The sequence below is a fragment of the Rhinopithecus roxellana genome, chromosome 11 (genome assembly GCF_007565055.1).
Source record: "Rhinopithecus roxellana isolate Shanxi Qingling chromosome 11, ASM756505v1, whole genome shotgun sequence".
Taxonomy (NCBI): domain Eukaryota; kingdom Metazoa; phylum Chordata; class Mammalia; order Primates; family Cercopithecidae; genus Rhinopithecus; species Rhinopithecus roxellana.
Genome location: NC_044559.1, coordinates 81,668,349 through 81,696,299, shown reverse-complemented (window position 1 = coordinate 81,696,299; position 27,951 = coordinate 81,668,349). Strand labels below are relative to the sequence as shown.

Sequence of the window (27,951 nt, the reverse complement as noted above, 5' to 3'; positions counted from 1 at the left end):
TCACTTCATACAGCTTAATGTATCAGTGTATTCAGATTGACCGCATTCTTCTTGGACAGCTTCATGCTGTTTTGTTTTGTGTCTGTACCATAATTTCACTGATTTCTTCCTTCTCCTCTGTTACAGTTCCCAGTGTATACATTTGTGCTGCTTAACTTTTTTTATGCCACAGACTCTTTTGAAGCTCTAGTAAAAGCTGTGGTTCTCTCTTCAGAAAAATGCACATATAATGAGATATTACATCTCAAGGGGTTCAGTACTCTTTTACCTGACCCCCAGTGTTCTTTTAGGGGTCCACGGGCTGCATTAAAAATTCCTGCTTTGCAGTTATGAATCTCCTATCTTGTCATTCCCTTGTTCATTTCCTTTGCTTCAGTGGAGAATGGTTCTATTTGCCTTTATACGAATGCACCTTAAACCATTAGAATTTGTAAAGTGTATTTTTTAGGGTTGGGGGTGAGTGTGATGATGAATAACTTTCGCAGACAAGGGGGAAAAAGGGCAGATACTAGGAGAGAAAAAAGAGAGAGTATGAAGAGGCCGAAATACAGCAACACCCTGAAAGGAACAGAAGGAAATGGGGTAGAAAGGAAAGTGTAAGATGTAACTAGAAGATAAAGAGGAAAATAGAATAAAATAATGGAGAATAAAAATGCAATAACGTGATCACAGTATGAGTAATTGAACATGGTGTAAGAAAATGAATGAGCAGGTGTATTAGAAAGTGGGCTATACACATCAGATTAATTGGGTGTGGGATAGGCAACACCAATTTGGGATTTGCAAAATCCAGGTTTATATATCATGGACCTTTGGGGGAAGTTGGTTAAGGTTCATCGTTGCCATAAGTCGTTACAGCTGCATTGCTTGTATATGTGCTCATAGTTCTTTATCAAGACTGCAGCAGAACATCCACACCAGTGACCTTAACTGGTTGCGGAAGTACAAATTTCAGTTGAATCTTATGGTTAAGCACAGAAGGGATTTTTAGGCTTAAGCTTAAAAATCTAACACACAGACTTTATAGTGTCTTCTGTGAATGGAAAAGAGCAAAAAGAGTAGGCGGTAAGTAGTTAATAGGAAAGGGGCATATGAGCTAAGCTGGACAATAGCATGCTGGACCAATCACTTAAGGCTATAATTTATTTATTTATTTATTTCAGCAGATGGGTGATGATCAGTTTCTTTTATTGACGTTTATTCTCATAACTTTTTGGTGATATTATTTTTATTTTGAAGTCTTACCTCTTCAGAGCCTTCTCTTTGGGTTAGGATCATACATTTGTACCTCATAATGTAGCATAAAAAAAGTTAAGAAGCATTATATGTATCTGTTGGGAGTTGGAATAATAGAGAAGAGGGAGGAAAAGACTGAAATTATGGTACATACAACAGAAGAGTGTGAGTCTGTCAAAAAAGAATGTGATCGATGTATATATACTGAAATTTATAGACTTGGTCTTCTTCTGAGGCTGAGACTATAGGTATTTATTTTAAGTTCAAAAGTTCCAACTCAGCGTTCTTTTATTCTTTTAGACTCTTCAGGCAGCTGAATTGATTGACTCAGAGTTTCGAGCAGGAATGAGCAATAGACAAAGGAACAAAGCTAAAAGAATGGCCAAGTTATTTGCAAAACAGAGATCCAGGGATGCAGTGGAAACGAATGAGAAGAGGTAGTAATCTTTTTTTGCTTATTCACTTAAGAGGGCTGTGTGGCTTTAATCTGTGTCTGCTTGATTTATAGAAACATTCTGCTGACATATTTAGCTGAAGAGTACTGTTTGGATTCTCTTACTCAATTGTCAGAGAGTATTTATTGTTACTAGGAACTGAGACCACTTCCCCAGAAAAATCCACATGTACAGACTTTTTCCCTACTAATTACCAGTTTTGAATGAGGGCTGAGGATCTCCAAAGGGAAGAGCATTCCAGGCAGAAGAAACAAGTTTAAATGCCTTAAATGGAATATTCAAGAAACAAATAGAAGGGCAGTATGGCTTTCTATACTGGGATGAGTGCACAGGAGAGTGATAGAGAATGAAGTCAGAGAGGTGTCTAAGGACCACAAGTTAAGAATACTCCCTTAGTAAAGTGGGAGGTATTGTCACGATGTTACCTCACCTGTTCCTTAAGCTGGGGCTGTGCTAAATAGCCAATGATAATCTAGGTTAGTTTTTGTAGTCCTGTTGAAGAAAAGAACTCTGGGGGTAAAGTCACTGTCCTCTGTTTCTTCATGAGTTGCTAAAAGTGATCATCTTTGCACGGCTTGGAGCAGCATTTCTAAAAAGGTGGTTCAAAACTATTTCCTTCAGGTGCTCTTTGAGGAGCTTGTGAAAAAAAATACTGTTTTTTTTTCTTTTTTTTTTTTTTTGGTTTTTGTTTTTGTTTTTTGAGATACAGTCTCACTCTGTCGCCCAGGCTGGAGTGCAGTGGCACGATCGTAACTCACTGCAGCCTCAAACTCCCAGGCTCAAGCAATCCTCCTGCCTCAGCCTCCCAAGTAACTGGGACTACAGGTGTGCACCACTATGCGTGACTAATTTTCAATTTTTTGGTAGACATAGGGTCTCCCTATGTTGCCTAGGCTGGTCTCTAACTCCTTGGCTCAAGTGGCCTCCTTCCTTGGCCTCCCAAAGTGTTGGGATTATAGGCTTTGAGCCATCACACCTGGCCAAAAATATATATTCTTGGATCCCACTCAGATCTGTTAAATACGAATCTTTAGTGGTGCTCAGGAAATGTTTGCATAAATGCTGAATTAATAAAAAGCCTTGGAAAATAGGATTTGCAGATGACAGAACTTTTTGTTGCGTGTGTTCACATAAAGCTAAAAAGTGTTTAGTGTTTAAAAGCTAGGCAAAAAGGAGGATAAATAGTAAACATATACTTGGTAGAAATTTATACTTGAGGTTGAATCTTTAACTGCAGACTTTTTATTCAGCTTGTTAATGACAAGATTTTAAGAAAGTTAGCAGCTCATTAAGATCATATAGTGACCTATTAAGTTTTTCTACTGGTTTTTATTCATACAAGCAGTTTTAGCCAAAGATTTTTTTTTTTTTTTTTTTTTTTTTTTTGAGACGGAGTCTCGCTCTGTCGCCCAGGCTGGAGTGCAGTGGCCGGATCTCAGCTCACTGCAAGCTCCGCCTCCTGGGTTCACGCCATTCTCCTGCCTCAGCCTCCTGAGTAGCTGGGACTACAGGCGCCCGCCAGGTCGCCCGGCTAGATTTTTGTATTTTTAGTAGAGACGGGGTTTCACCATGTTAGCCAGGATGGTCTTGATCTCCTGACCTCGTGATCCGCCCGTCTCGGCCTCCCAAAGTGCTGGGATTACAGGCTTGAGCCACCGCGCCCGGCCTAGCCGAAGATTTTAATGTTGGAAATACTAGACTTTATTTTTCAGAGTTCATGAGTCATTCATTTCACAAACATTTATTAAATACCTTCTAATTGCCAGGTATTGTTCTAGGCCCTGAGTACATGAGTAAATAAAATAGATAAGAATTCCTGCCTTTGGAGGTTATAGTCTGGAGGGAAAGAAAGATGGGAAATAAATAAGTAAAATAGAGTGTGTGTGTCTGTATGTGTATATATATAAAATACAGATCATGTTAATGATAAGGGTTAAGGAAAAGAAGATAAAACAGGGAAGAACATGTGAAATATTTTTGGGGTATAGAGTTTAGAGCTTGAAATTTTAGATAGGATGGTCTGCGAGGGCTTCATAGAGGTGAATTTTGAGTAACAACCTGAAAGAAATGAGAGTGCTAGTCCTGTGAATAACTAGGAAAAGTTTCAAATAGTTTTAAATAGTTTAAGAAAATGTTATGCTTTCCAAATAGAGGGAATTACAAGGACAAACGCCTGCAAGTGGAAACATGCCTAACAAGTTCAGGGACTTAAGGTGACCTACTAATGTGGCTAGATGTGGATATGATTAAGGGAAGAGTAACAGGAAATGAGGAAAGGGAGGCTCAGATTTCTTTTATCATCTTGTAGAAAAAATGGTTGGCCAAATAAATTTCACTATTAAGATGGAGAGAGGGGAGAAGTATTTATAGAAAATAATGCTGTATATGCTTTAAAATGTGCTAAGTTTTTCTTTTCTAAATGTTGAATAAAAGTAGTTTGACTTGTCCTCTCCTTTCCAGTATTAGGCTAGCCTCAATATTTTTAGTCTTTAAGTCAATACAACATTTCCTCAAATTTCTGTATTCTTTTTTCATTGGTCAGTTGTTCATCTCTCCATATTTTTCGAGAACTGGTAAGATTATACCTTATTGCTCAGTATATTAGTTTTCTCTAGTATATAAAAGCCTAAAAACGTTAGTGTTATGCCAGACCAGATGCAGGTTATATGCAGGTTATAAAAAAGATGAGGAGCTGATTGTAGAGAGGAGGGAAAAATGGCCTGTTAAATTCAAGATCCAATTTGAAAAAAATAATTCACCAACCTATAGTGTACTTAGGATGTATTTTGCTCAAAAAATTTTAAGCAGTTAGTCGTTTGATACATGGCATTTTAAGTAAATCGTATAAGCAGAATATGGTGTAAAACATTTGTTTAAATGATGGATTATCTTAAATTCGTCGTGATTCACATTATCTTTTATTCATTTCATTCACTGTGGTTCACATTATGCTTTATTCATTTTCTAAATGGTGACTTTTATTTTTTAGCAATGATAGCACTGATGGGGAGCCAGAAGAAAAGAGACGGAAAATAGCAAATGTTGTTATTAATCAGTCTGCAAATGATTCCAAAGTCTTGATTGATAATATTCCAGACAGCTCTTCCTTAATTGAAGAGGTACTCTTGAAAGACTCTGAAAGTATCCATTAAAATTGCTTGTAATCTTTGGGCCAGCAGCAGTGACTCACACCTGTAATCCCAGGACTTTTAAGAGGCCAAGTCGGGTGTATCACGAGGTCAGGAGCTCAAGACCAGCCTGGCCAACATGGCGAAACCTCGTCTCTACTAAAGATACAAAAAATTAGCCAGATGTGGTGGTGCGCGCCTGTAATCCCAGCTACTTGGGAGGCTGAGGCGGGAGAATCGCTTGAACCCGGGAGGCAGAGGTTGCAGTGAGTCGAGACTGCGCCATTGCACTCCAGCCTGGCCGACAGGGCGAGACTCTGTCTCAGAAAAAACATAAAAAGAAAGATTGCTTATAATCTTTTTCAAACTAATATATCCGTAGAAAGTATTGAATAATCTGCCTATTGAGAGAATTTTTATTAGTAAAAATATATCTTAATTAGTTAAAAAATTAAATTTTTAAAAGCTTGATTGCTACTACTAGACCTACAAATAAAATTTATTGAGTTACTTAAATTGTTAGCATAAAATAGACCTTTTGAACTAGTAGTAATTCTGTTTTTCTTATTCAGACAAATGAATGGCCTTTGGAAAGCTTTTGTGAAGAACTTTGCAATGACCTTTTTAATCCCTCCTGGGAGGTAAGATTTCTTCATTACAGTTTCTCTCAGCTCTATTTTCTGTGCTAATGAAAGAAACAATGTCAGGAGCAATATACTTTGTCAGAGTTGCTGTTCTCCGTTCATCTCAGGACTCAGGGCATGTCATACCATTAACTAAATAGAAAACTATAGATTGATTTTCACCTTTCATATCCTTCAATCATATTCTTTAGTGAATTGTTTATTTCTTTTCGTTCTTTCCATTATAATCCAAAGGCTTGAATCTCTCTCCCAGGCAGTAAAAAAATACTTCCTGCCGGGCGCGGTGGCTCAAGCCTGTAATCCCAGCACTTTGGGAAGCCGAGACGGGCGGATCACGAGGTCAGGAGATCAAGACCATCCTGGCTAACACGGTGAAACCTCGTCTCTACTAAAAAATACAGAAAACTAGCCGGGCGAGGTGGCGGACACCTGTAGTCCCAGCTACTCGGGAGGCTGAGGCAGGAGAATGGCGTGAACCCGGTAGGCGGAGCTTGCAGTGAGCTGAGATCCGGCCACTGCACTCCAGCCTGGGTGACAGAGCGAGACTCCGTCTCAAAAAAAAAAAAAAAAAAAAACTTCCTTTCCTTTGGAAGTGGACAATTTTGATTGATCAAGAGCAGTAGTTTCCAAGCCAGCTTTTTAGCCTCAGAAATCTTTAGAGAACATCTTGAACAGGTCCCAGTGTGTAGAAGAGAAGAAAGAGTGAAGTTCCTCTGCTTGAAGTTAAGGATTGGTAGTTTCAAACTATTGTTTCTCCCCTCCGTTGACCTCTGTGTAATTTAAAAAACATTTCTTTAGAATACCTTTTAGTTGTGTTTCCTTGGTGTAATTCTATTTAAAGTTACTCAAGTCATAACTCATGGGGTCTTAAGAAGTGGGTACAGTGTCAATAGCTTGTCCTTTTCCTTTCCAGATGACACTACAGAAAGTAGCCTCACTTTCTCAAAGAAAGGTGGTTCATCCCAGGATGTGATGCATTAATCATAAGACATTTTATTTGTATCGTCTTCTTTTGGCACTCACTTATCATTGGTAGCTTTGGAGCTTATGTTTTTTGCTTTTTGGTTTTTTTGAGATGGAGTCTCACTCTGTCTCCCAGGCTGGAGTGCAGTGGCATGATCTTGACTCACTGCAACCTCTGCTACTCAGGTTCAGGTGATTCTCCTGGCTTAGTCTCCTGAATAGCTGGGACTGCAGGTGCGCACCACCACACCTGGCTAATTTTTAAAATATTTTTATTAGAGATGGGGTTTCATCATGTTGGCCAAGCTGGTCTTGCTTGAACTCCTGAGCTCAAGTGATCTGCCTGCCTGGGCCTCCCAAAGTGCTGAGATTACAGGTGTGAGCCACCGCGCCCAGCCTGGAGCTTAGTTTTGATGCACATATTTTGAAAATACATGTGTTGAGATTATAAAGAACACCTTGGGCTGGGTGCGGTGGCTCACGCCTGTAATCCTAATACTTTGGGAGGCTGAGGCGGAAGATCGCTTGAGGTCAGGAGTTTGAGACCAGCCTGGCCAACATAGAGAAACCCCGTCTCTACTAAAAATACAAAAACTAGCCAGGCGTGGTGGCGGGTGCCTGTAATCTCAGCTACTTGGGCGGCTTGAGGCAGGAGAATCGCTTGAACCCGGGAGGCGGAGGTTGCAGTGAGTCAAGATCGCATCACTACCCTCAAGCCTGGGCAACAGAGTGAGACTCCATCTCAAAAAAAAAAAAAAAAGATATATGATACTTTCTTTCCTCTCTCTTGCTGTGGATAGTGCTGAATGAAGGTGGAGGATAAAGTAGTGAAAACAATGTGAATTTATATCTCAAGAGGATTTTAGAATAGCTGTTTTCTTGCTTGATTTTTTAAAAAATTCCATATAACCAAAAGCAGTCTGACATTTATATGTATAATTCTTCTTAGATAGTTGAAGAAAAATACAGTCTTGTAAAGTTCCAGTTAGTTGAATCTAATTTCTTAAGAATCCAGTATCCTTATTTCGTGTAGAAGAAAAATCAAACTTCGTTTCTTAAACATTTAACCTCTGACATTTGCTTCTTGGTTCTTTTCAGGTTCGACATGGTGCAGGCACTGGACTTAGGGAAATTCTTAAAGCTCATGGGAAAAGTGGTGGTAAAATGGGTGACAGCACTTTAGAAGAGGTAAGTGTATTAATGCAACAATTATCACCAAGTATTAATAGTTGGCATCTTTTTCCAATGTAGGGAAGTAACGAGTATGTGCCGTGAAGTAGGAATGGGGGTAAATAAGAGGAAGAGATATGAAAAGGTAAATATCATACAATGGATTGAAAAGTAGAGTAAGATGAGTAAGAGGCTAGTTGAGAGGTCAGTGAGCAACATAATTGGTATTGCCTGGAGACACTGGTAATAGTATAAATAATAGATATGTGACCGGTGTGCTTGATATGAGAACAGCCTTAAGTAATTAGTTTCTTAATTTCTCTTGGAGTGTAAGTAACATAATATAATCCATGAATTTTAAGAATTTTGATATCATATTTCTGAATTGAATTAATGATCAAAGAGGATATAGGATATGTTTAATATTAAATACATTAATTGGGACTATTCTACTTTTTGATTATTGTTCCTGCAGCTAAAATAATCTGTTCCCATATTTTATTTTTGATTTTGGACCTAAGGTGTCTCCCAAGTCCCCAGTTCAATGTGTGATCTTTGTTTAAAAAAAAATTATGTTAAAAAAAAGTGTTTGTGTGTGTGTGTGTGTGTGTGTGTGTATATATATATTATGTTTTAACAGATGATTCAGCAGCATCAAGAATGGTTGGAAGACTTGGTTATTAGACTCCTTTGTGTTTTTGCATTAGACAGATTTGGAGACTTTGTTTCTGATGAAGTAAGTATCATTTAAGGGAGGCTTTGCCCAATCAAATTTCAGATTCTACAAAATATGTTTTTTGCAAATACGAGTTTTCTTCATTTTTCATCTGTAGGTTGTGGCACCAGTTCGTGAAACTTGTGCTCAAACATTAGGTGTGGTTTTAAAACACATGAATGAAACAGGAGTTCATAAGACTGTGGATGTGCTGCTAAAATTACTTACACAAGAACAATGGGAAGTTAGACATGGTGGTCTACTGGGAATAAAATATGCTTTGGCAGTCCGTCAGGTAAATATTTCAAGTTTTGAAGCATATATGGGAGAGTTTTTTCCCCTCATAGTTTATTTTCACTAATTAGAAGAAATGGCCTTAGATTCTTACTGTTACAGAGAAGCCAGTCTTCCAAGATTTGCCTTCTTGAGACAGTGTCATACAGATAGGTGGAGCTCATAAAAATTTAAGTATAAATCAAAAGATGGTTAGTTACATTATTACTGTTTAAGGTCAAAGATTATTTTTCCTTTTTAATCCATTGCTACAGTTAATTCAGTGCTCTTCATGATTTGGTTTTACTGTTTTAACTCATTTAAATATTGAATACATGCTCTGAGGGCTATACAACATGGTGCCAAGTTATGCAGTATACATACAGGAGTAGACATCAAAGTGTAAAGAAGACAATCTGTATGGTCATGTACTTTTTACATAAACTGTCAGTGTGTGGTTTTTTTTTTTATCCTTTATGACAAAACTTCCAAGAAGAAAATGCATGAAGTCTTATTATTTTCATATAGGGAAATAAAGTTCTGAAAAATTAGATGCCTTGCTGGTGGTCACAAAGCTAGTTAAGGTTAGTACTAGAACTAGAAACTAAATGGCATGTCTTATAGAACAGTGTTTATCATAATGTTATATATCATCTAGGATGAAAATACCTGCATGTGCACATAGTCCCCTACTTAGGAACATTTATGTTCCCTTAGTAGGTTATTAAAAACAGATATATTCTGGCTAGGAATTTGGTTATTAGATTGGTCCACAAAAGCCTATTTCATATATAAATATATCTAAAGTCCTTTACTAAACTAATAAGTGCTGTGTAATCTATATATACACATAACATTTTTGTGGAAAAATTGATTCAGATTACCAATGTGAGATGCCAGTAAAGCATCTCTTTTGTCCTTCTCCCTACTTCCCCACCATAGATCTAGTGACAGAATTAGGGACTTCCACAAATAGTTGTTTTGACTCTGAACATAACAGGTCAGCAAAGAGTGAGTGTAGACGAAAAAGAGACATGGAAGTAAAGGAGAGATTATGAATGAGGAGCTAGAGAGAGACCAGGACCTTTTCTTACCAGTTTAATTTCCCTGAATACTTTCCAGTTGGTATCAGCATTGTCAGGGTGTTAGGCATTGGCCTATATAGGCATTTCACTATCCATTATGGCTACTTAATGCTTCGTGCCAGCTTTTCTTCTCTTCCCATGCTCACTGTATAACAGATTGGAACCTCGCTTTCTGTCTCAAAAGGCAAGCTCAAAGGCCTTTTGAAGTTTTCTAAGATCGTCTCTTTTTTTCCCTTTAACTGCCAATAACAAAGCATTCGTGATTCTGCTGAGAGACCTGAGATTTCTGTCCAACTCTTTCTCCCTCTGCTCCCTTCCTTCCTCTTCCTGGCCCTTTTAGTTCTCTTCTCCCCTTGGCAGCCACCCTTTTACCCCCCATAAACAAAACCTTTTTTTCTGTGTTCTGCACTCTAGCCTCTGTAGATAACAGCAGACTTATATGGAAATGGAAAACACCTTATAGGTTTTTGAAATGTTATCCCTATTTCATAGTGAGACCAGTTCTCAGTGAGATTCCTAGTATATGATCACAGGAGTAACGTCTGGGGGCTGGCTCTGTTGGGGGAAATGAAAAAACATTAAATTGGAATAATGAGAAACGGGAATGTATGGCTTTTCTTCCACTCTTCTCTCATTCTCCTTTTGGTTGTTGGTGGCATTGAATGAGATATGGAGGCTAGGATTCTAGCAGAGGGGTTTGTGTGTGTGTCTACTCACACAGAGAATTCATAGTCTTACCTGTAAAACATGTTTTGATGTTTTACGTTTCATTGGATAAAGCGCTTGATGCCCTTGTAGTCTTTTTCAAATGGGATTACTTAGGCTTCTGTTGATGTTATATTTTTGTTTATGTGATTGTTTTTTTGTAGATACAGTCATAATGATATTTCAGTCAGTGATGGGCCACATATATGATGGTGGTCCCATAAGATTATAATACTGTACTTTTATTGTACGTTTTCTGTATTTCGATATACCAATACTTATTATTTTATTAGTAGCTGCCTACAGTATTCAGTTCGGTAACATGCTGTGCAGGTTTGTAGCCTAGAAGCAACAGGCTGTATCACATAGCTAGGTGTGGTATAGGCTATACTGTCTAGGTTTGTGTAAGTACACTCTATAATGTTCACAGAATGATATAATTGCCTGATGTATTTCTCAGAATGTATCCATTGTTAAGCAGTGCATGACTGTAAATACTGGAATTTAGCTGTCATGTGGCAAATTTAAATTTTAAAATGTTTAAGCACAATAACTGTACTATAGAAAATTAATTTATTTTCATGTACTGTTTTACAGGATGTAATTAATAGTTTATTGCCTAAAGTTTTAACTAGAATAATTGAAGGACTCCAGGATCTTGATGATGATGTCAGAGCTGTTGCTGCAGCATCATTAGTACCTGTAGTAGAAAGCCTTGTCTATCTTCAGACACAAAAGGTAAATTAAATATTTTTACAATTTCTTCCTATAGAGCTTGTTTTCATTTGGGATATGGAGTATTAGAAAATACATTGAGTACATTTTTCTCCTTCATCTTCAATTTTTTTTTGACCAACAGCCCTCTGATGCATGCAATCTTGATTATATATTGTACTTCGGAAGAGTGAATTGGATCCATTTGTCTACTTTCCCTTCATGTACATAATATATAGGGAACTTCCTTGAGAAGAATACAGCCATGTCTTCCTTATTTTACTCCTGGTTTTTAGATATATTGGACTTTTGTTTGTTTTGATTTTTTTTTTTTTTTTTTTTTTTTTTGAGACAGAGTTTCACTCTTGTTGCCCAGGCTGGAGTGCAGTGGTGTGATCTTGGCTCGTTGCAACCTCCACCTCCCAGGTTCAAGCAATTCTCCTGCCTCAGCTTCCCAAGTAGCTGGGACTACAAGCACGCGCCACAACACCCAGCTAATTTTTGTATTTTTAGTGCAAATGGGGTTTCACCATGTTGGCAAGGCTGGTCTTGAACTCCTGTCCTTAAGTGATCCACCCACCTCGGCCTCCCAAAGTGCTGGGATTACAGGCATGAGCCACCATGCCCGGCCTGTTTGTTTTGATTTTAGTTTTTGGATTTTTTTTTTAAATTTAGTCTCCCCTCCCCTCCCTGTCTCTCCTCTCCTCCCCGTCTCTCCTCTCCTCTCCTTATTAATTACTAATTATTAATTAGTATTATTAACAAGTGCTGTGTAATCTGTATATACACATAACATTTTCTTTTCTTTCTTGGATCTTACTTACTCTGTCACCCAGGCCGGAGTGCAGTGGATGACATGCAGCCTCACTCTCCTGGGCTCAAGCAGTCCTTCTTGCCTCAGCCTCCCAAGTACCTGGGACTACAGACGCATGCCACTGTGCCTGGCTGAGTTTTTTAAAATTGTTTTTTGTAGTGATGGGGGAGTCCCCCTCTGTTGCCCAGGCTGGTCTCAAACTCCTAAACTCAAGAGATCTTCCCAGTCTTGGCCTTCCAGAGTGCTGGGATTACAGATGTGACCCATCACACCCACCCCTCTAGTCTCATTTTTTGAAATGACTTTTTTAAAGATCTGGCTGACTTTCTACCTGATTATCAAAATCAGAACACAAAGTTAAGAGTATAGTAAGCAGTATTTTAAGAACTTAAAAACTAAAAAAAATTTTTTTTTATGATGATTGTTACCACTTTAAATGCAGTAAAATTACATAGAGGAGCATGTCTTGTGTCTCCATGCTCTGTTGTTTTCAGAGTTTAGTTTTTTACATAAAATAGTTTTGGCTCTTTTATTTTCTGAGTTCTACCCATTATGAGTCTGGTCAGGAAGGGAAGTATCAAAGTAGAGTTGAATGGCATTAAAAAGAAGGTATAGGAAATTGTTAAAGGCAAATAGTGTCACCTCATTAACTTCGCTGAAAACTGACACTATCCAAGTTCGTTGGAATTGCATGTGTTGTTGAATTAGTAGTGACCCCTGGGATACAATTTGGCAGGGTTTGTGAGTATTTTGTACAAAATTGATAACTTTTCTTGAAAACTGATCTTATAGGTACCCTTCATTATAAATACATTATGGGATGCTCTTCTGGAATTAGATGATCTAACAGCTTCAACAAATAGTATTATGACTCTCCTTTCATCCTTGTTAACTTATCCTCAGGTCCAACAATGCAGGTAATTATTTCTAATTAGCGGAATAAAGTAAAAAGTCTTTATATACCTTTCGAGATAATTTAGCCTAAACATATAATATTTTAGCACCTTTAAGAATAGTACTGTTTAAGCTGGAGATGCCAAAGACTACTGTTTTCAGAAGGCCTTGTCTTTTTCACTCTTCAGCCATGTGGGCAGCAGCTTACAAAGATCATTTTTTTTTACCCTTGAAATATTTCAGTTATATAATTCATCATCTTATTCATCTTATAATTGTTTATTTAGAAATATAATCATGGAGCAGTATTTCCAGTTCAAGCCCTAGAATGTAGAATTTTAGCTTTATTTAGTAATAGTTAACAGAATTATCATCGAACATCAGCTTTATATTTTCTAAAACTTGCCCCTCTGTGAACTTTTTTTTTGTAATGTTCATTTCTTCAACTCTTGTTCTTGATTTCAGTAACTACTTATCAGGAAGGGAATACATAATAATGTAATATAATGTCCAAAGGCAGAGATCAAGTGAAGCCGAAAACATACATCAAAAGTTTAGCGTCACCAATTTTCCTGTCCTGATATATGAATCTCAGCTCAGCTAATTAACATATTCCCTACCTTGTAGACTGGCCCTTGAATATTATTAGATATAAGTGTCCTTAGAGATAGAGAAGAAAAAATTATTATGCAACTTAAAAAAATTCACAGATGAGAAAATTACTGTTCTTGTCCTAGTGAGGGCGTTCAGTGAACATTCATGTAATTATGCTTATACATGGTTTCTGGCTCTGTGAATATTTCCCATGAAACCCATAGATGTATAAAAACACGTGTGGAAAATATTTCAAATAATACTGACCTACTGGAAGTACTTTAATGCTAAGTTTAGGTTAGTTGGACAGCACATAAGTAGGAAGAGCAAAATAAGTGCCTATAAAACCAAAAGAAGAGAAAAATTGAAGTGGTAGTACATTTATGGGGTTTCCTGATTTTCGATGTTTCTGTTGCTAATGAAAGCTGTACAAACTAAATGAGTTAATGTATGTGAAAGCCCTCTTTAAGCTGCAAGATGAAGGGGTTTTTAATTACTGTAAATCAAGGATTAGTAATCTTTTTCTGCGAAGGCCCAAATAGTGGGTATTTTTGTTTTATGAGCCAGACAGTCTGTCAAAACTACTAAGCTGTCACTGTAGTGTGAAAATGGCTGTACATAGGTAATACATAAGAGAATGAATGTGCTTGTATACACAGAAAACTTTTACTTAAAAAAAAATGGTGGAATGGATTTGGCCTATGGGCCTTAGTGGATGGTGTCAGAAAAACTGGGTAATATAAGAAAGAATATAGTGAAAATTCTATTAATTCAATGTGAAATAATGTAGTTTTCCATCTTTTTTGTTTCAAATTTGCTTCATATATTGTGATAATTGGCAGATACTTTCTTCTAGCTTATGTAAGAAGAAATGTAGCATGTTATTTGGAGCATGAGCAGTTAGACACTTAACAAGACTGTGTTATAATGCTTTTATGTATTTTGTGTCTTTTTTATGTCTGTGTGTACCTGTGTTTAAGTTAGAATTTTATAAATAAATTTGCCAAATATGAAAATAAAATACAAGAAGTAGTGTTCATACAAACCTGCAAGTAATGAAAATAGTGTTAAAAGATAGGCCTCCTGGGAGGAACCACAAAAGACCAAATAGTTACAGTGGCATATTATTTTTTGTTCATGTTTTTTTCCTATGGAGCCATATATTTCAAATGCTGCTTATGAATTATTTCCTAGTTCTAGGTAATTTTTACAAATGACTCATGAATGTGACAGGAATCCTATGGCCCAAGTTAGTCTAGACTTGGCTTTGTTTGCTTCCCCATTTAAAACTTAAATCTATGAGAAGGAAGAAATTTGAGTTTTCCTAACTTAGTAATGCTACACCAGGATAATAAATTTCAAAGTTGCTGCCCTACCACCACTTGCTCATTTGATATGTGACAGAGATGGCCCCAAAGGGAGATGGAAATTTTGTGTATCTACCCATTGGGGTTAGCCTTGGGAAAGAAGTTAGGATTAGCAGTCCTGATCATGTAGGCTGACTACCAGCTAGGATACATGTCCCATTTTCCTAAGAGCAATTACATTGGAAAGTCCTAACTTGATAAAGGTGACTCATGGCATTAGTGCCATAGAAGAACCTGATGTTAGTATTTCCACCCTTCTTTTTGACTGCATTTGCTCTGGCTCTTCTGGTCCTGCAATAACAGTTGTGAATGACATTGTTACAAGAATGTTCATATGAAAATGGTATTATCTTTTAAGAATTTATTCATCAAAAAAGTCACATGATGTCAGCATCACTAGATCCCATGAGAATATTTAGATAATGTATCTACAGAGTTTCAACTTAGAGTAAGTAAGATTAATTTGTGTCTTCTTTATTAGTATTCAACAGTCACTCACAGTTTTAGTTCCACGTGTCTGGCCTTTTTTGCATCACACTATATCATCAGTTCGAAGAGCAGCATTGGAAACTCTGTTTACGTTATTATCAACACAGGACCAGGTAAGAACTGATAACTATAGCAATCTTGAAACTTATATAAATTAATTTTATAAAATAAACCTGATCATTATCTTACCCTTGCTGTATATCCAAAGATCAGTACAATGTTGGGCCTAGTGGTATGGTAACCATGTAGATGAATGTAATCACTGTAAGAGCAGAAATATTTTAATATTTTGTTCTAGGTTGTTTTGTCAGCCCTTGAAATCATGCTTAACACATAGGAAGTCCTGAGTAAATGTTTGTTGAATGAATGAATGATTGAATAGTCTCTCCCTGTCAGAGACCTGTTATATAGTCTTTGCATGCTCTTTGTCTGTGTGGCTGACAGTTGAGTGGTTGACAGAACCCATGGCCCAGGTTAGAAGGCTGCATTTGAAGCTCTATAGTACAACTCTTAAAGAATTACCATGGAATTCCCAGGATCTTACCTTTATTTAAAGCTTTTTCAATCTTAAGAGCATGCTATTTTCAAGGATAGTGTACTTCTTCAGGAGTCACATTGAAATGTCTACAGAGATCATTCAGATAATATCCGTGTGTAAATGGAGCCTGTGGTGAGCTTAGGAGTCCTTACCCTGTTGATAAAAGGCTTCACATTACCATTTTAAAAATAGCCTTATAGGTCAAACAAAATACCTAGATTTAGGGAACTATCAATAAGAAGTTCAGTTTTCTAGCATGCTGTTAAGAGGTACTACGGTTTGAGCCAATCATTTTTTAAAAATAGTGACTAAGTAGTGAATAAGTGCCTTTTTTGTGTTCACTAACCGCGGATTCTCATGTGAATTAGGAACATTTTGTGTAGACTTGCTTTAATGTGCAGCATGATACTGTGTTGAACTTCTGTAAATAAACATCTGTAAATTTTGTTTTGCATTATCCTTTTGGTTTTGTCTAATCCAAATCTCTGAGAACAATTGTCAGGTCTGTTTTACAGTTAGTTCTCAGTTGGTCAAGCATGAGCTGATATGACAGCTGGCATGGGTTGTTCTTAATTTTCATTTCATTTTTGCTTTAATTTTATGATTTTTGCCTAAATGTTTGTGAATTTTTAAATTCATTTTATATAGACCTTTTGAAGTTACCAAATTTTTTCTCTTCATGTGGTTCTTTTTGTATATATGGACTTTATTTTTAATAGCAGTTTTAGATTTACAGAAAAAATGAAGGAAAAGTACAGAAAATTCCCGTATACCCTTTTATCCCTCCTACTACCCACACATACTTCCCCTTATTGTTAACATCTTGCATTAGTGTGGTACACTTATTAAAACTGATGAGCCAATATTGATACATTAAAGTCCACACTTCACAGTAGGGTTCATTCATTCTTCTGTACATTTTGTATATATTGTACATTTACACATGTGCAATAATGATATGTACCCACCATTACAGTATCATACAGAGTAGTTTTGCTATCCCCAAAATCCCCTGTGTTCCACCTATTCATCCTTCCTTCCCTGTGCCTGAACCCTTAGCAGCCACTGATCTTTCTTACTGTCTCCTTAATTTTGTCTTTTCCACAATATCACATAGTGGGATCATATAGTATGCTGCCTTTTCGAATTGGCTTCTTTCACTTAGCAATATGAAATTAAGGTTCCTCCATGTCTTTTCATGTCATGGTAGCCCATTTCTTTTTATCATGGAATGATACTGCATTGTCTGTACCAGTTTATTCATTTGCCTTCTAAGGACATCTTAATTGCTTCAGTTTTTGACAATTATGAATAAAACTGTTATAAACATTCATGTGCAGATTCTTATGTAGGCATTAAGTTTGCAACTCACTTGGGTAAATACCAAGGAGCATATCTGCTGAATTGTGTGGTAAGAGTATGTTGATTTTTATAAGAAACTGCCAAGTCTCTTCCAAAGTGACTGTACCATTTTGTATTTCTACCAGCAATGAGTGAGGGTTCCTATTGTTTCGCATTCTGCCCAGCATTTTTTGTCAGTGTTTTGCGTTTTAGCCATTCTAGTAAGTGTAGTAGTATTTCATTGTTGTTTTAATTTGCAGTTTCCTAGTGACACATGATGTTGAGCATCTTTTCATATGTTTATTCACCATCTGTCTCTCATCTTTGGTGAGGTATCTGTTCAGATTTTGCCTATTTTTATTTATTTTATTGTATTTTTGAGATAAGATCTCACACTGTTACATGGGCATGATCATAGCTTACTGCAACCCTGAACTCATGGGCTCAAGTGATCTTCCCATTTCAGCCTCCTGAGTAGCTGAGACTATAGGCACGCACCACCATGCCTGGCTAATGAAAGAAAAAAAAAAGAAAAATAGTTTTTTGCTTATTTTAATACTGGGTTGTTTTCTTATTGTTGAATTTTAAGAGTTCTTTGTATATTTTAGATACAGTTTCTTTTTTTTTTTTTTTTTTTTTGAGACGGAGTCTTGCTGTGTCCCCCAGGCTGGAGTGCAGTGGCCGGATCTCAGCTCACTGCAAGCTCCGCCTCCCGGGTTTACACCATTCTCCTGCCTCAGCCTCCCAAGTAGCTGGGACTACAAGTGCCCGCCACCTCGCCCGGCTAGTTTTTTCTATTTTTTAGTAGAGACGGGGTTTCACCGTGTTAGCCAGGATGGTCTCGATCTCCTGACCTCGTGATCCGCCCGTCTCGGCTTCCCAAAGTGCTGGGATTACAGGCTTGAGCCACCGCGCCCGGCCTCATATTGTTTTTTAAAGCCCCTTTATTCCTTGTTAGGTGATCAAGCCACCTGCAGGCTATTTTTGACTTGTGACTTTATTATTTATTTAGTAATACCAACTTTACATTACTAGAAAATAAGGTGTTCTGTATAAATGAAATTTTCAAATAACTGAAATATCCTTTTTGCCACAAAAAGATAGTTAACTATTAAAATGACTACCACAGTAGATCATCCTTTTAAAGTATATTGAACATAAGCTAACTTTTTTGGTGACTCAGTCACCAATATTATTTGTTGGTTATTAGTTTTTATACTGTTTATTATAGCATATTGTGGGAATATTGAGATACATGAGTCACTGCTTGCAGTAATTGAACTGTTTTTTTTCGGTTGCATTTGCCTAATTTTTATCTCCTCTGCTATCAATTGTGATTTCTCAACTTTTGTTAATCTTGTAATGCCTCCTCCCTTGTTCTAAAATTTTTACTATAAATAAGATCCCAAGATTGTTATAAATCACTGTTGGGCCTGGCACGGTGGCTCAGGCCTGTGATCCCAGCACTTTGGGAGGCTGAGGCGGGCGAATCAGTTGAGGCCAGGAGTTCGAGACCAACTTGGACAACATGTGCCACCATGCCCAGCTAATTTTTGTGTTTTTAGTAGAGACAGGGTTTCGCCATGTTGGTCAGGCTAGTCTTGAACTCCTGACCTCAGGTGATCCACCTGCATTGGCCTCCCAAAGTGCTGGGATTACAGGCATGAGCCACCGTGCCCAGCCCAAAGCCAAACCTTTTAGGAAGCTTTTCTTAATACTACCATCTATTTCCTTCTTTTAAATTTTGGGATTTTTTTTTTTAGTAGAGAAAAGTGCAGGGAATTTTATGAAACAACATTCATTTATGTTTACACAATCCATAATTGACATTTCTTATAATTTTGTCTTGTTTCAAGTTTTTGTAATAAAAAATTAAAATTAAGTTATAATCCTATCTTCTAATTTACCTACTTTTCCCTTCTATGTATTCATAAAAATTATCATCCTTTCTCCAGTATGCTCCTTTAAAGTTTGGAATTTTCGTTTCTACACGGTCATAGTATTTCTAAAAGGAAAGAATTTAAGTTTCAGAAGGATTTGGGGGACCATAGCCTCAGTTACTCACAAACTGGTTAGTAATTTGTAATTGCCTAACACTATACTAGGATTAAATTCCTGTCTTTCTCGGTCTTCTAATAGTTGGCTCTGGTCAACATTTCCCCCTAATATTTCCTAATATGTACTCTGGAGTCAAGGACATTTTCTAAATCCACTCCTGTATCCTAAGTGTAATCATGTTCATTTGATCAAAGTATCTTTGGACATGGCTCCTTGTCCCCTGCTCCCACTCCCTCGCACTCTCACCTTCCTAAATTTTAGCTCCCTTTCTTCCTCCCTGTACCTTTTCTTTCATGAGACAGATCAAATCTCTAGTGCCACAAAGCATGTCCAACTTCTATAACTCATTTTATCTAAATCATTGTTTAAAGTCATTATTATGCAGTGAAAGCTCATTTAATTTTTATTGTTAATCTTGTGATTCCCAGCAACATTATTTGCTTTCTGAAAAGCTGTACGAATAAACCATCTCTGATGCTTTTATCTGTTACTATATTCCTCTCCACAAATTGCCTGAAAGTTACTTACTGATTAATTTATAGCTATGTGCAAACTCTTTTTGTAGTGCAGTTCCATGATTCCTTTCCTGCAACTTTGAAAGCCAAAGGTTTTCATGAGTTGGGTCAATTTATAAAACTACTAATTTGGTGGCAAAACCTGACCATTCTGAAGAGAAACTGCTTAGTCTGTATCCCACTTAATGTGCCTATTCACACATTTTGCTGCAGAAATATTAATATATTTTGTTTAGGTGCTGCCGGTATTCTATTGGAGATATTATATAATATACACTGTATGTAATTCATTATTCTAAAATTTGAAAAATTTCTGAGTTTCAAAACACATCTGGCTCCAAGGAATTTGAATAAAAGATCATTGACCTGTCGTGGTAATAAAAATCTACTCTCACTTTTAATTTGTGTTCCTTTTTCTGAGCTGCTTCCTTGCCTTTGATTTCTTGGTGGTGTTAAGTATTCCTAATTAGTCAGCAATCCTTTATGAAAGCAATCATAATGTAAAGAGCAGTTAAATAGAGCTTTTTATCACTGTTGTTAACCCCTTCAATGGTATAATTAAAAGATCCCTTAAATAGACAGGATCTGAGTTCTAACTTTGGCTCTATCATTTGCTAATTTATGACCTTGGTCAGATTTATCTAACCCTCTCTGGTGATTATCTCTAGCCTCTCTCAGAGTTACATGGATCAAGTGAGATAATGTATATGAAAGTGCTTTGAAAATGTTAATGCTATACAAGTATAAATAACAGTACAGATACTAAAACAATAATTAGTACATTCATTCTGAGCATTCTTATTCTGGGGTATAGGAATGATGTTTAATTGTGGTAATAATAATCTAAACTATTGAGGGCTTACTTTATGCTAGGAACTGTGCTAAGCAGTTTATGTGAGGTGGCTACTGTCCTTTCTGTTTTGCAGATGAGAGAACTGATAAAGATTAAGAAACTTTCCCAAGCTCATATAAATAGCTCACTTCAGTTTCAGATCTTATTCTGGTGTTCAGCTTTTACTAAATTTTATATGGGGACAAAATAATTATGTGTCTAATTTCTTTCCCACTTCTGAATATGGAGTTGTTTTAACTAAAAAGTGAGAAAAGAAAACTCACCTGAATTACTAGTAGCTGTTTCCTGGTTTCAGTTTCTAACTTCTCAAGCTATACCTCAATAATTCTTAAGCAACTATTCAAGATCAGACTTGGCTATAGCTCAGTGTATCACTGCCTTGTAAAGATTGATGCTTTTGTTTCCTTGAAATTATCCTGGTTATCTTTAGTAATTTTTTGGTTTTGTTTTGCTTTCTAAAATCAGTAGATTTTATAAGGGAGATGTCCTTATTTTTAAAAGGTATCCATTATTAAGTATGTGTGCTGGCATGCACATCTCTAAAATGTCCTTAAATAGAACCACAGTTGATACAGTTGTCTCTGAAATGTTATTTCCTTTATACTTCCCTGTGGCATACCATAGCATTTGTGAAAATATATTGTTTAATCCGTCTGCCTTCTTCTGTGATGTTAACATGTGAAAGAATTGGCAAGCTTGGCTTCCTGGGGAGCATGAAATAGCAGCTCTTAAGAAAAACCATGGCCGGGCACAGTGGCTCACTCCTGTAATCCCAGCATTTTGGGAGACCAGTGCAGGCACATCACTTGAGGTCAGGAGTTTGAGACCAGCCTGGCCAACATGATGAAACCCTGTCTCTACTAAAAATACAAAAATTAACCGAGAGTTGTGGTGGGTGCCTGTAATCCCAGCTATTTGGGAGGCTGAGACAGGAGAATCGCTTGAACCCAGGAGGCAGAGGTTGCAATGAGCCGAGAGATCATGCCACTGCACTCCAGCCTAGGTGACAGAGTGAAACTCTGTCTCAAAAACAAATAAACACAAAAAACTAGTTTTATTTCATAATGATTTACAATCAAGGTTTAACTTTTTTTGCAGCTTGGTAATCAAAGTGAAAGACTTTACCATTTGTTTGTCCTTTCTATATTGTCTCTTTAGCCAGTGTATTTGTATGTGCTGAGTATACCTATTAATATATATGTCTATCAGTGAACTACTGAAATATCCAGATTAACTTGTGTTGATAACTGGTAACTGTTGTTGCCAGACAAACTCCTAGACATGAATCTCCTATTTTGCCTTCTTTACTGACTGGGTCAACTTTTCCATTCCATTGCATCTCAGTCACTTTGTGAGTCATTCCAAAATTTCAGTTACCAGTACATTAACTTTTGTTTGAAGGGCAAGTTTAGTTATTACATGAAGATATACGTGAGATTGGATTGGAATCTGAAGCATAGTTTAGAATGTTAGAAAATTTAACATACACAAATAAGTAGGAAACAAAGAGCCTCAACTAAGACTTTGGCCTTAGAGAATGCTAGCATAATTGGGTATTGCCAGATTTTATAAAAATATGAAAAGGAGAGAGCAAAGTTGAAATATTTAGCTGATCTTCAATAAATGTTGGTTGGAGAAATGAATAGAACAAGGCGTTATAAACTGTCTAAATATGGAAATTTTCTTTTCCTTTGACTGTGGATCAAAATAGGGTTTCAGAGCAAATTAGTAAAATTAGTGAAAGAATTCAGTGTGATTCATCACCAAGTTATAGGTTCTCTCCTGATCGTCTTCCCTGCAGTCTGAGAACATTTGATATGCTGGTAGACATGATGAATTGGCCTGCAGGCAAGAATCAGGTGTTTGTGGTAATGCTCAGATTGCTCCTTTTTTTCTGAGTGTACCCATTTTGTGGGAAGATAAAAGAGGGATCGTAACAAAAGGGTACAGACAAGATCTTATCCCACCTGACATGCCATATCTGCCAGTTAGGGATCTGTTGCTGAGCCATTTTTACAATACAACATTCCTAACACCAAATCTGCGGGTTTTCTTCCTTACACCAACCAATTATCCAACTCCCTGGATGCCAGCTGGGTATCATACAATTCAGTTCAGTTCTGACAGTCTACCTGGAATTAGTGTCAGCTCCCACAAGTTAGAGGGCTCAGTCACACAACAGATACCAGTTGCAAGTGTTGGGCCTTCCATACTTCTTACCTACTATCTGTAAACTGGATTCCCCTGACCCTGTCCTCAGGTTTGATAACTTGTTAGAATGCTTCACAGAACTCAGAAAGGCTGTTAAACTGGTAATTACAATTGCCAGTTTACTATAAAGGACACAACTTAGGAACAGCCAGATGGAAGGAGATGCACAAGGCAAGGTATGGGGATGAGGTGCTTGGAGCTTCCATGCCTTCTTTAGGCATGCCACCCTCAGCACCTCTGTGCACTCACCAACCAATAAACCCATAAATTTAGGGGTTTTATGGAGACTGTATTATGTAGTCCTGATTGATTGAATTATTAACCATTAGTGAGGTGATTAACTTAATCTCCAACCCCTCCAGCTCTGGAGGTGGGGAGCAGAAGGCAGGCTGAAATTTCTAGCCCTCTAATCACATAGTTAGTTCCTCTGGCAACCAGCCCCCTTTCTGAAGCTATCTTGGGGCCTACCAAGAGTCATTTCATTAACACAAACTAAACTATGGTTATTATGAATAATCCCTGTCACTCAGGAAGTTCTTTGGGTTTTAGGAGCTCTGTGCCAGGAGCTGGGGATGAAGATCAAATACGTGTTTCTTTTTAAGACCCTGTACAAAATGCTGAGAAAACATTTCTTATATTATACGACTTTGGATCATTTCCAGTGGCCAGGATGGATTTCAACAACTATTTAAGTGCCTGCTATGTGCTTGAACAATTTTCTAGATAGTGGTAAGAGGCAAGGCCTTTTGCTCTCCTGTAGTGCTTAAAATAGGAAACTAGACAGACAGGAGAAGACAGATAACTAAACAAGAATAACTTAATGAGGTAACTATCTGATATGGGAGGTAGAAGACACTATTGGATCCTAAGTGAGATGGGTGATAGACAGGGAAGGCATCATGTTAGAAGTGAAGTTTAAGCTGAAACCCAAAGGGTAAGTGGAATTTAGCTAGGGGAAAATAAGGGTAAGAGTCAGAGGAAGGAATAGTATGTATAACTCTGGAGGCAGAAGAGAGCAGGATGGCACTAAATTAGTAAGTGACAGGAAGTTGGTTTGGTGGAGGGCAAAATGGAAGGGGGGTATAGATGGTTAGAAGTTTTACCTTCATTTTCAGGTACAGTGAAACGTCCATTAGTCCTATTTCTGTTTGTCGTCAACTCTCCTTATTCCGAGTCTCAGGAAGGCAGATCAGAGGAAGAAATACCATTTCCTTAGTTTTGCCTTTTCCAGAATGTCATGTAGTTGAAATCATACAGTATGGAGCCTTTTCAGATTGACTTCTTTCACTTAGTAATATGCATTTAAGATTTCTCTGTGTCTTTTCATGACTTGATCGTTCCTTTTCTTTTTAGTGAATAATACTCCGTTGTCTGGTTGTACCAGTTTGTTTATCCATTGATCTACTGAAGACATCTTGCTTGCTTCCAAGTTTTGGCAGTTGTGAATAAAGCTGCTATAAACATCTTGTGCAGGTTTTTGTGTGGACTTTTTTGCCTCCTTTGGGTACTATCAGAAAGCACACTTGCTGGATGTTAAGAGTATTTTTAATTTTTGTGAGAACCTTCCAAAATAGCTGCCCCATTTTGCAATTCCTACCAGCGATGAGTGAGAGTTCCTGTTGATTCATATCCTGGCCAGCTTTTGTTGTTGTCAGTGTTCTGGATTTTGGCCATGCTAACAGGTATAAAGTGGTATCTCATCATTGTTTTAATTTGTATGTTCCTGGCAACATATGATGTGGGCCATCTTTGAGTATACTTATTTGCCTAGACTTTATTTTTCAGAGCAGTTTAGTTTCAGAGCAAAATTGAAGAGAACAGTACAGTTTCCATATATCCCATCCCTCGTCCTCAACACTGCCTCCGCCACCATCAGTATCCCATACTAGACTAGTACTAATGTGTTACAATCAGTGAACCTACATTGACACATTATTATCAACCAAAGTCCGTAATTTACATTAGGGTTCACTCTCAGTAGTATACATTCTATTGGCTTGACAAACATGATGTCATGTATCCACAATTACAGTATCACACAGAATAGTTTAACTGCCCTAAAAATCCTGTGTTCTACCCTTGTATCCTTTCCTTCTCTGGTTGTTTTTAATAATTATAAAGTAGAATTTAGTAGAGTAACAATGTTTGTAGCCTGAGAAGACAACTACAGTTTATATCACATGTATTGGTCATAAATATAGGGGGAAAATCTTCCTGTATAGATGTAACTTTTGGGGACCTACAGGCAACTGCTTGGATTGCCATTGTTGGGGTTGAGGGTCAGGGAAGAGAGTTGGTAAATATGTTGGGGGAAAATGAGAAGAGACATTATGGAAGAATAACACCAAATTATTTGCTTATTGCTATTAATAGCTTTCCTAATTCTGTTAAGATTGTCCCTAATTCTCTCCAATGAGAAAAGAACTTTTTTCCTCCCAGCTTCCCTTTCCCTTTCAATGAAAAGTAGAGTTAAGACATAGCGAAGTAGTGAGAATGCTTCTCCAGTCGATGACTTATGGCTTATTTTTTTTTTTTAACTTTCATTTTAGGTTCATGGGTACATGTATGGGTTTGTTATATAGGTAAACTTATGTCATGGGTGTTTGTTGTAAGATTATTTTGCCACTTAGGTACTAAGCTTAATAACCAATAGTTATTTTTTCTGATCCTTTCCTCCTTCCCACCCTCAAGTAGACCCCAGTGTCTTTTGTTCCTCTCTTTGTGTCCATGTGTTCTTGTCAGCTAGCTCACACTTAAAGTGAGAATATGTACTTCTCTGTTCTTGTGTTAGTTTGCTAAGGATAATGGCCTCCTGCTCCATCCATGTTCCTGCAAAGAACATGATCTTGTTCTTTTTTAAGGCTGCATAGTATTCTATGGTGTATGTGTACCACATTTTCTTTATCCAGACTACTGTTGATGGACATTTAGGTTGATTGCATATCTTTGCTCTTGTGAATAGTGTTCCAATGAACATATTCATGCATGTGTCTTTATGATAGAATGATTTATATTCCTTTGGATATACACCCAGTAAAGAGATTGCTAGGTCAAATGGCAGTTCTGTTTTTACCTCTTTGAGGAGTCATGTGGCCTTTTTAAAACTTGTTTCAGACCATGTTGAGAACATAAAACCCTGATCCTACCTTTGTCATTAGTTTTCCATTGGCTACAAATTATAGGTAGCTTTCTAAGTTAAAAAGCATTTATTATCCCTAGAACTTGTGGATTTCTGCAATTTCAGTTAAAATTTCCAAATTTCTCATAGAGACACTGTATTTAGTGCTTTAAAAAAGTCATGTGGAGGGCAGGATACTGATAGGTACTTTGAGCTAGTTAGTAGAATTTCTCTGATGGACATTTTTATCCAGTGAGCTTATAATTGTTTGAATAGCAATAGACAGTTTGGAATTCCTTATTCTGGGAATTCTAGACACACATTAGATACTTAGTTAAGCACTATTTGGTTGCTTGATTTGGGTGGGCCTTTGAATTGTTAGGAAATTCCTTAAATTGAGGTTCTTAACCCAGGCTTTAGGAGATCCCTGAACCTTGGAAGGAAAATATTGTTTGTAATTATATGTTTTTCTGATAACACAGTGTACATAGTTTTCATCAGAGTTTTAAAGGGTCCCTGACCCAAAATAGATGAAGAACCTTTACCTTAATTTTGTAGTGAACTCCAAGTAGAAGTTTCTAGGGTGGATATTATAGTATAATTCATTACTTGGATTATTGGTGAGCACATAGAACTTAAACTCTGATCATCTGGCACAAGAGCAGTAACCTGAGTATTTTACAGATTTTCTTGACAAAGCAGTGATGTATGATATAACCAGAGAGATGTTGCTGGTTAGAGGATGGTTCCATATGGAGGATGATTTCAACTTTGAGGCAAAATTGTTATTAATGATAATCAAACTTTTTCCAGCTTCTCAGTGATTATATGCTGTTATTTCTTCAGACCATTGGTATAGTAAATAAGGTGTTTGTTGCCTCAAAATCTTGTCAAAGTTTATCACTTGTTTAGCCTTTTTAATGAAACCATGCAATCTTTTCATGGTAGTACTTCTGTTATTTGACATACATTTCTTCAGGTAAGCTAACATCCAAGAATTATGTGCTACAGCTTTTAATTCTGTTTTTGTTTTCAGAACTCTTCGTCTTGGCTTATACCTATACTGCCTGATATGCTCCGACACATTTTTCAGTTCTGTGTTTTGGAAAGCAGTCAGGAAATTCTGGACCTTATTCACAAGGTACACAGCAAATGTGTTTGTATTCCTTTTCCTAGTAACTTTTGTAGGTTTTTAAAATTTTTCATAATTGCTGTTCTGTTGGTCATTCATATCTCTTGGAGATTTGAAAAGTCTAGAGATCTGCAAGATGAGACAAAGAACTAGGCTTCTTACATGTAGCATGTAATCGTTTTGATTGGCCATGCTTCTTTCTCTTATCATGTGACTTACATGCGTGTTTTAAGCACTTTCTGATAACCCCAATACAGAAAATGAAATGAGGAAAAGATTGCTTTTTTCTGGCCCTCATCTTGTTGTTTATCAGCATGCTTATAGATTCTGCAAAGTACCTTTTGGGATCAATTGGTAATATGAGTCTAATTATTGTTGAAACTTGTACTTTTTCCCTACTTAGAAAGAGTGAACATATGTGTTAGAATCATTAGAGGAGGAGCCATTTGATATATTTAATAGCATTTATGGGGGGGAAATGGTACTTTTGTACCTTTATAATCTGTTAAATTACTCTTGACTTGTTGGCCTCTAAAGTGACTCATTGTTAACAACCTTGGATTTACAGTGGTGATCTTTCCATAGGCTAGTCCTAGCCCATTAAATGTTAGGCATCAGGAAAGGTACCTTATCCTTATTAAGTAAGATCATGAATCAAGACTTATACTGTTTTAAATTTATACTAGGTTATTACCACCTCTGAGTTTAGCAAAGAATATTAGGAGCTATTTTTAAGTGTGTGTTGGATATAGGACTGCATTAATATTGAGTCCTATGATATATGCAAAGGATTTATTTCAGTGACTTACTGAGATTTTGACAATTCTATAGTACTTTTATGGGCATGTTTTTTTAAAAAAGAGAATTACGTTCTTTTTTAAAAAAACTTTCCTTTGTATTACTTTTTTTTTTTTTTAGTGTACAAACCTATTAGAAAAC

At 36.9% G+C, this 27,951-nt stretch overlaps 1 protein-coding gene across 3 annotated transcripts in view; it reads left to right on the top strand.

The window, feature by feature from the left end:
• The window catches only part of BTAF1 (B-TFIID TATA-box binding protein associated factor 1), a 105,633-nt gene that overhangs the window by 29,003 nt on the left and 48,679 nt on the right, over positions 1-27,951 (top strand). For 2 of the 3 annotated variants that reach the window (XM_010381313.2, XM_030940653.1), the window contains exons 6-15: positions 1,537-1,673; positions 4,681-4,810; positions 5,392-5,460; positions 7,525-7,614; positions 8,237-8,332; positions 8,430-8,606; positions 10,972-11,112; positions 12,695-12,819; positions 15,239-15,359; positions 26,917-27,021. In XM_010381313.2, coding sequence (XP_010379615.1) covers positions 1,537-1,673; positions 4,681-4,810; positions 5,392-5,460; positions 7,525-7,614; positions 8,237-8,332; positions 8,430-8,606; positions 10,972-11,112; positions 12,695-12,819; positions 15,239-15,359; positions 26,917-27,021 — 1,191 coding nt within the window. Of the gene's footprint in view, positions 1-1,536; positions 1,674-4,680; positions 4,811-5,391; positions 5,461-7,524; positions 7,742-8,236; positions 8,333-8,429; positions 8,607-10,971; positions 11,113-12,694; positions 12,820-15,238; positions 15,360-26,916; positions 27,022-27,951 lie in introns of all 3 variants that reach the window. The other variant, XM_010381315.2, reaches the window with a different exon arrangement.